The sequence below is a fragment of the Myotis davidii genome, unplaced genomic scaffold, assembly GCF_000327345.1.
Source record: "Myotis davidii unplaced genomic scaffold, ASM32734v1 scaffold2356, whole genome shotgun sequence".
In the NCBI taxonomy this organism is placed as follows: Eukaryota; Metazoa; Chordata; class Mammalia; order Chiroptera; family Vespertilionidae; genus Myotis; species Myotis davidii.
The window spans coordinates 81,544-90,632 of record NW_006287687.1 but is presented as its reverse complement, the minus strand read 5'-3'; the positions used below and the strand labels follow the sequence as shown (position 1 = coordinate 90,632).

Below are 9,089 nucleotides of genomic sequence, written 5' to 3'. Positions count from 1 at the left end.
AAGTAATAAAAAAAATAAAATAAAAGAAAAAGGAAAAATTAAAGTGTTCCTTTGGCTGACTCAAGATCCCAGTCTTCAGTACTGTAGTGTTTCTCAGGTTCTGATTGCTGGGACTGAAAGTCTCTCGTTAGGCCAGTCCCTTTGGACTCTCAGGGACTATTTAGGTTTTTTTTTAATCCTTTGTACCATTCAGGGTGGAATCTGGGTGTGGCTGTATTAGTTGCCTGGATACTGGAGGGAGGGGCTATCTATTCAGTACAAAATGGCTGCCAGGTCCCAGGCTCAGGCATTACTCAGCACCAAACTCGCTGCCACTTCTCCTGGACCCCCCACCCTCCCCAGATTCCATAATTCCGCACCTTCTCCTACACTGCAGCCACGGGTAAGTGTCTGTATCTGAAAGGTCCTATGCACTAGGCTCAATGAAGAAAGGCACAACCCACAGAGGCCGGAGAGGCTGCACCGCTACGCCCTCCTCTCCTGCAGGCGCTCTTCAGCCTTTCCTGATAGTGGACCCAGATCTAGAATCCCCTGCCAACCAGCAGTTCTGCGTTCCTTCTTTCCACTGTCCCTGTCTCAAGGGGTGCGCTGGTGCTGTGTGGATTCCCTCTGATCCTCAGGGCTCAGAGATCTGGCAGATTATCCTTCCCAGAGCCTTGATTTTACCTTTCTCCAGGAGTCCTCTGCCTTTTCCGGCTGCAAACTGTCTCCCCGCTGAATCTCCTTTGCCAATTTGGGCTGGATGTTACTAGTTTCAGCTACTCACTTTATCTACTCCAGGACAAGCACGGGACACGTCCGCCTATACCACCACCATTTTGTCTCTCCCCTTTAAGGTTATTATTGATAGGCACTCATTTATTATATTTTTTCTTTATACTATGTCTTTCTCTTCTTTATCTATTTTTTCTTAAAGCAGTCCCTTTAACATTTCTTCCAAATGTTGGTTTGGTGGTAATGAACTCCTTTAGCCTTTTTTTTTAAATAAACAAAAGTCAAGTTTATTTGTTCATTTCTTGCATTTGAAGTATTCCTCGATGACATCCTTTGCCTGAGACTCTTTGCCATAGTCCTTAACCACATGCAACTGCAACCAACCCCTTTACGGGGTTTTCCCTCTCTGTCAATTTTACAGAGGCCTACCCATTCCCCTAGTTTGTTGTTGTCATCAACCTTAATTAGGTTGATTTGGTGTTCAGCACAAAGCCTACCCCAACTTGACGTAATAGGCTCATCACAGTTGGATGCAACTACACAAAGGTGGGCTTGGCACTTATCTAAGGCTTTGGCAACTTCTCAAATTCTACCCGCTAGGTCATCATGGCTGAGGGCAGTCTTCAGCATCTCTTCATAAAGCAGTATTAATGTCCATTACTCCTCCAGCAGCAATGCCTTCCTCGGCCATGGCAATAGGTTATGAGTAGAGCCAAATCTTGAATGTACTCAAGATCCCCCCCCGCCCACCTGCACAACTCCATGGCAACAGAGAAAGAGCTGCTTTTTTTTTTTTTGTCTGGGAAAGTCTTTATTTGACCTTCAATTTTAAATAGCCTTGCTGGATAGAATTGTCTTGGTTGCAGGACCTTGCTCTTCATCAGTTTGAATACTTCATGCCAATTTCTTCTGGCCTGAATTGTTTCTGTTGAGAACAAAGCTGACAGCCTTATGGGAACTCTCTTTCAGGTAACTCTCTCTCTAACTCGCTGTCTTTAAGGTTCTCTCTTTGTCCTGAATCTTTGCCATTTTAACTATGATGTGTCTTTGTGTGGGTCTCTTTGGGTTCATCTTGATTGGGACTTTGTGCTTCCCACACATGTGTGACTTTTTCTTCACCAGCTTAGGGAGGTTTTCACCCATTATTTCTTCAAACAGGTTCTCAATCCCTTGCTCGCTCTCTTTTCCTTCTGGTAATTCTATGATGTATATACTGTTATACTTGATGTTGCCTCAGAGGTCCCTTAGACATTCCTCATTTTTAAAATTATCTTTTCTTTTTCATTGTCTGCTTGGGTGCTTACTGTTATCTTATCTTCTGAATTGCTGATTCAGTTCTCTGCATCATCTAATCTGCTGTTGATTCTTTCTGGTGTATTTTTTAATTTCAGGTATTGTGTTTTTTAAAAAAGTTTTCACTGGTTATTTTTTATATTTTCCATGACACTTTTATTGCTTACTATATTTTTGTTTAAATACTCACTGAGATCATCCATTTTTCTTCTATGCTCCTCGAGCATTTTATAACCATTGTTTTAAACTCAGTATCTGGTATTTCGGTTGCTTCCATTTCATTTAATTCTTTTACTGGGGATTTCTCTTCTTTTATTTAGGGCATATTTCTTTGTAACCCCATTTTGCCTCTGTGTATAAGGTGGATATGCTATGACTCTGAATTTGTTATAATGGTTTTATGATGAAGGTGTCTTGTTGGGCTCAGTGGCACAAACTTCTAGATCACCTGAGCTCAGTGCTCCAGAAATGTTTCTTGTGGGTTATGTGCACACTTCTGTTGAGTCTTGAATGCTGCTGGCCCTTTTGTGGTTGGAGCTAACTATTTAGGCAGTCTGACTGACTAAATGGGTAAACTTCGATGACCATATATGAGATGCTGTGCACGGTCTGCCCTTGAGTCAGAGTTTTTGCCAGTATGGTCTGGTACCTGCCAGAATTTCTATTTTGGGTCTGCCATATGTGTGGCTAGTTGTATTGAGCTCTGGTGTCATCTGAAGCCCACCACTGGTTGTGTTGGTTCTGGGTCCAGTTAGGCCAGGTTCAGGTACAGATTAATTTCAGACATTGTGTGTTACCAGCTTTGGGCTAACTCTCTGGAGCTATCATGCTTTTGACTGTTTGTGGCTGTACCTACTGTGCCTGGAGGTGCATGGGAGTGGTCAATCTATGTACTAGTATAAGGATCAGCTTTCTCTAGCTTAGAGCTGAGGGCATATCTGCAAAAGGACTGAGGCTTCCTAAGGTCTGCCTCCACTTGTCAGCTACTCCTCTTCCCCATAAGGTTGCCTTGTCTTCTTTCAGACCTTTACAGTGAAAGACTGTAGAGATCCCAGGCTGGCCACAAACCACAACCCCTTCCACAGGTTGTGAGCTCAATAGAGTGGGACAACTGAAATAAGGAGGACATGTCTTGTGGGTCCCCTATTTTGGGTCTACCTTGTTGGCCACTCAATGAGTGGAAAGTGGTCCCTACTCCAGAGTCAAACTACTCAGTCTATGCCAGTTTCCAGGTTCCTCTGGGAGCCTTGCTTCAGGTTCAGGTTCCAAAAGGCCATCAGTCCCCTCTGAAGGAGAAAGCTCAATAGGGCAAAGCCACAAGAGTTCAGGATGACAGATCAAAAGAGTCTTCCATTGGGGGTGATGTCAGCCTAGTCTGCAGAAGGGAAATAAGAACTCCATCCCAGTTCCAGACAATAGCCTCTGAGGGACTCACACTTTGAATGTTCCAGCTTTGACCCACTCTTACTTTCCCTTGTGGAACTGAGCCCAGCTTAGTGGGTTATCTGGTACTTGGCAGGGCTGATCCAAATAGTCTCCCATTTGAGGCAGTGCCTTCAAACCTGTAGGGAGGGGGATGGGAACTTCTTCTCCTTCCCAGGGTAGTGAGGGATAAGCTCTCAGAGGTGCCACCAATCCCCTGCTATATAGCCACACACTCCAGCACCCTCCTGTACTGTTCAAAGGCTTACATGGGAGGCATGCTCTGAAAGTCTCAGCTCTGCAAAACACTCATCCCCCTTTGCAGCTGAACTCAGCAGGATGGGGCGAGCCAAGTGATTCAACAAGTGTGGGGATGGGTAAGCCCACACCACTGGTGGGCTTCAGAGGACACCAGAGCTCAGATATGATGATTGAGGTTTAGCTGTAAAGTCAGTCAGACAGCCTAAAATGTTAACTCCAACCACAAAAGGGCCAGCAGCACTCAAGACTCAACTACAACTGCTTGATGTGAGGGAGACAGTCCTCTTTCCAAAGCCAAACCGTTTAGTCACTGTCTGAATCTCTGCCAAGAGCCTCTCCCAGAAAAATAGGGCCCCCAAAGTCACTGCTGGGTGCAGCCTGAAGACCCTTCCACAGGATCGAAGTATGGCAGAGTAGTCTCACCAACAGTTGAGGACCCAGCAGTGCAATCCCCAGTCTGGTGCTGTAACAATAGTAGTGCATGTCCTGGGAAAGCATATCTGGGTCTCCTAGGCAGTCTGAATCACTACTAATTTTCACCACCATATGCAATATGGGATCCTCTTCCCATCTCTGTTCCTCTGGGTTGGCGATCCCTGTGTGGGGTTGAGACCCCATGCTCCTAGCAGGAGGGAATTTTTCAGCTGCCTTTGGCTTCTCAGCCACCACACCTAGATTTGATGGCTAGTCCTTTATGCATCTCTGCCCTTCCTACCACTCTCTCTGTGGTTTCTTTAAATCCTTGATTTCAGTTCAGCTAGCCTTCAGTTAGTTATTCAGGTTAATGGCTCTATAATTTAGTTGTATATCCAGTTTGGGGTTGAGAGCAGGTGAGTGTAGCTTCCACCTATTCTATAGCCATCGTGGAATCTCCAAAACAATCTATTTTAGGAGGCAGTAACCTTAAGTTTAGCACACAGATTTTGGCATAATTTTGCATGATAATGAAATTGTCAGTGATTTTATTGTACTTTTTTTTTGTTTTGCTTGGTATCTCTGGTGTCAGTGGGACTTCTGTTGATCCCTGCCAGAGTCATTATTTCTGGGTAGGAAAAATATATTATAGCTTGCAGTCCTAAAGAATGTGTTCTGGGTTGAGCAGCTTACTGAAATTGAAATTTCCTTTGCTGTAGAGGAATCTGTAGCCTGTAGAGATAAAGAGCACCTTTTCTGGCCACTTGGTGTCAGAAGGGTTCCTCCTCAATCCCTGTTTCCATTGCCTCCAGACCACCCTGGGGTTATCACTAGGATTTCTGTTTGACCTTTGACTGCATTCTGCTTGGTTCATTGTTGGAAAGATGCTCAATTGCTCTGTTCTTAGTTTTTCTCCAGGATGCCTGATTTTGAGGCTTCCTCTGGGGCGGCATCTTCATTTCCAAAAAACAAACTTGCAGGCATTCTATACCCATCTATACTCACTCCTCCCCACACCATAGAGTGCTCTTTTGTTTTCAATCACAGTCACAGCTTTTCAGAGGCAAGAGGAAACATCAAAATCATCAAGTTCACTCTTACAGTGCTCTAACAAGTACTTTAGTGTATAGGAATTTCTGTCTAAAATATGGACAAGACACTTAACATTCCCTTCAGTATAATTGTACTAGTAAATTGGAGGACTGGCTTTCTGAGGAGCTTCTGGGTTCAGAAGTTAAAGGCACTCATGGCAACCACTATATACCCACTTTTCCAAAATAGTTTGCTTCCAAGGAGAATTAAAATACAATTTGGATCTCCAAATCTAACCCCACTAATTCCCCCATCATGCCTATTTGCTTAGTCCTTAGTTTAGATGTAGATTATATTCACAGCTCACTTAGTCTTGGTTCAAAGTGAATTAGGCTAGGTCCTGGAAAGAAGTAAAAACTTATTTGATGTGTTTTATTCTTGGTATGTACTTTGTGAGAAGGGTCAGTTTTTAGGAATTTCCAGATCTTCCAAGTGTCACTGAGTGACAGAATCTAACCATTGAAATTTGTGATATATAATTTTAGAGGACTCACCTAGCCCCAGGTTCCCAAGTGGAGCAAAAAGAAAAACAGGGAATATAGCATTTCTATGTAAATAAATAAGTGGTGGAAAAACCCCAAACAAGTTTGATTTCCTCCTATGCCTCTCTACCATCCATGCTCCTTTTACAGTGGGGTCATCTGCTAGTCCATGGCCTGCTGAGAGAGCATTCCAGATGTGTAGTGCCAAGATTCAGCTGTTAGTTCTTGAGGGACAGAAGCTTAAAATTATCATCTAGGATCGACCTCCTGTTGCGCCGTAGTTTTTTTTGACGATGCTGGTGCCAGACCACACCACCAAGAGCCAGGGCAATGAGCAGGAGAATGACACCAGTGGCAATTAGGATAGAAGTCAGCATCTCGATATCCTTTACAGGGATCTGCATGCCCAGCATCTTCACATTGTCTTCTCTAAAGTCTCTGGAGATTGCTGCTGAAATGGAACAAGAGGAAAATGAGCACCCTGGGCTGGAGCATACATTAAAGGGGCACTTGCAATCTACCACTAAAAGAGAAAAAACAATTCTATCCAAATAAAACAGAGGAATTATCCCCATCCCTAAAAATACCAGCTGATGAAAACAGACTCAGAGGTTACAGTGACTTCTTATAACAAGATGTTATAGCTGCCGAAACCGGTTTGGCTCAGTGGATAGAGCGTCGGCCTGCGGACTGAAAGGTCCCAGGTTCGATTCCGGTCAAGGGCATGTGCCTGGGTTGCGGGCACATCCCCAGCAGGAGATGTGCAGGAGGCGGCTGGTCGATGTTTCTCTCTCATCGATGTTTCTGACTCTCTATCTCTCTCCCTTCCTCTCTGTGAAAAATCAATAAAATATATTTTTTTTTTTTTAAAAAAAGATGTTATAGCTAAGAAAGTCCTTAGGAATCATTGAGGCCATAATCCCCCTATGAAAAGAGCTAAGACTCAAAGTAGGAAGAGCCTTAATAGAAATATATCAAGGCTTATGATGTAAAAAAATGGATTTGGTTTGTATGGTTATAAAAGGAAGAATTAAAAACAATAAGTAGAAACTCGAGGGAAGAAGTTTGACCATTGGACCTGCCACTGTGCTGTCACCTCTTTGAATCATGATAACACTGATGTCACATTGATCTTTTTAGGTGAAATATTTAATTGTCTGAGTTCCTAGTATGCAAACTTTTAATGCTCTCCAATTAACCTATGGAGTAAAGCTCAGACTCAAGTCAGTCAGGCATTCCCACTTTCACAATTAGACTCCAACCTACTTTTCTATCTTTATCTTCTACTATTCAGCTACAGCAACTCATTATTTGTTCCCCAGAATAAGTGACCCTCTTTTAGACCTCCAAGACTTTCTCATGCTCCTCCTTTTTTTTTTATTGGTTTCAGAGAAGAAGGGAGATCATGCTCCTCCTTTTGTTTGAATACCCTTTCTTCCTCCTACATTTCTATCCCCAATTTAAATGTTACAGGTCTCTGTAAAGCTTTAACTAATTCAGCTGGACAGTTAAAGCTCCTTTTTTGTGTGTTTTCAAAGTATCTCACAATTTACTTGCTTAGGTTAAGTTATCTAATTCCCCCTCATTTCTGTACTGCAGTCACCTACTTTTTTAAGGGATAATAACTGTACTCAACTCAGAGGTTTATTGTGAAGATTAAGTGTTTATAAATATTTAGTATAGCACCTGGAAGATAGTATACGCACAATAATTGATAGCTGTTATTACTGTTTGCCTTTTTAAAACAACACATAGCATCTAGCACTGCAATTATTGTTTTTCTGTCTCATTTCACTTTTTAGACACAAATCTCTTTTTTTAAAAAAATATATTTCATTGATTTTTTACAGAGAGGAAGGGAGGGAGATAGAGAGTTAGAAACACTGATGAGAGAGAAACATCGATCAGCTGCCTCCTGCATACCCCCTACTGGGGATGTGCCCACAACCAAGGTACATGCCTTTGACCAGAATCCAACCTGGGACCCTTGAGTCCACAGGCTGACACTCTAGCCACTGAGCCAAACCAGTTAGGGCTAGCTAGACACAAATCTCTTGAAATATAGTATCTATGTCTTATTTGCTTTGATGTCCCTGACACTCAGAATCTGTTCAATGAATATCTATCTGTATGAATGTATATTCTTACAGAAGTGAAACAAGATTAAGTGCATGCATATGTGTGTATGGTGATCCACTCTCAACCTCATCTTACCTCTTCACAAACCCTCCGGGATACATTCTAGTTTCATGGTTGCCAGTTTATAAGATACATAGGCAGATCATTAGAAAATTTCCAAACACAGCTGAAAAAATTTCCAACTAAACTGATAATCTCTAATATTCTTTCTAGCTCTCATAACTTTTGAATCTTTCTGAATCTTAGTTCAGGTACAAATGGGGTGGAAAATGAAAGCACTATTTGGACCTATGCTAGAAAGAACAAGAATCTGTATTTTCTTATAGGGAAGAAATGGCTGGTTCTAAAGAGTAAACTGCTTGGTATTCCATATTTGCAAGAATAAAAATACCTGGTACAGACTCTATGGCAGCTGTTCTCAATCTGTGGGTTGCGACCCCTTTGGGGGTCGAATGACCTATTCACAGGGGTCGCCTAAGACCATCAGAAAACACATATATAATTACATATTGTTTTTGTGATTAATCGCTATGCTATAATTATTTTCAATTTGTAACAATGAAAATACATCCTGATTACCTAACAAACTGCAGCTGGGCCAGACAAACCCAGAACTTCCAAGAGAAGGCCCAAGGCCCCACAGTAGGTTGCATTGCTTCACAGCTGGGCCTCATTTGGGCACCTCCAAACCCCAAATAAGGAGGGGAACCTGCAGAGCTCCTCGTAGCTCCTGCTGGTAGCCTCAGGCAGAGGCTAAATTAGCACCTCCTTAGATCCAAGAGCCAGTGTACCCAGTGGTCAGAATGCGACCATCCAATTACAACTCCTCAGATACATAGGGGACACACTCAGGGGGCAGTCGGCTTTCCCCAGGCCTCAGAGTGGGCCTCCACTCTGCAGGTGATAGACTTCCGGGTGCTGTTGACCTCACGTCTCCTTGGGAGGGGCAGGGTGTCCTGAACGCCTCCCGTATGAGTCAGGAGGCCAGGCTGCCCGCAGACTCATGTTCCATGACTTTGGTACCTTCCCTCTCTTAGCCTCAGTTTCCTTATCTGGTGATAACCCTGCTCCTGGTAGGCTGGGCAATGCTGGGCAAAAGGTGAGGGACTGGTACTATGGTCACTCCTGAAACAGAAACAGGGTCGCGGGGGCGGGAAGAGCAGGTTCTAACCCTGGCTCTTTAGACCCACAGCTTTATGGGGCCCTCCACCCACAACATGGTATTACCATCCCCATTTACCCCTGGTAATGCCAAGGCTTAAAGGGGAAAAG

General features: G+C 43.3%; 1 protein-coding gene and 1 pseudogene across 1 annotated transcript in view; both read right to left on the bottom strand.

The window, feature by feature from the left end:
• Nucleotides 1-984: 984 nt before the first annotated feature.
• On the bottom strand, nt 985-1,420 carry LOC102760816 (annotated as a pseudogene).
• A 3,970-nt stretch (nt 1,421-5,390) lies between these two features.
• The window catches only part of HEPH (hephaestin), a gene marked incomplete at its 5' end in the record, with an annotated part of 76,136 nt that continues 72,437 nt past the window's right edge, over nt 5,391-9,089 (bottom strand). Inside the window, one exon of the mRNA XM_015561169.1 lies at nt 5,391-6,129. Coding sequence (XP_015416655.1) covers nt 5,897-6,129 — 233 coding nt within the window. The remainder of the gene's footprint in view (nt 6,130-9,089) is intronic.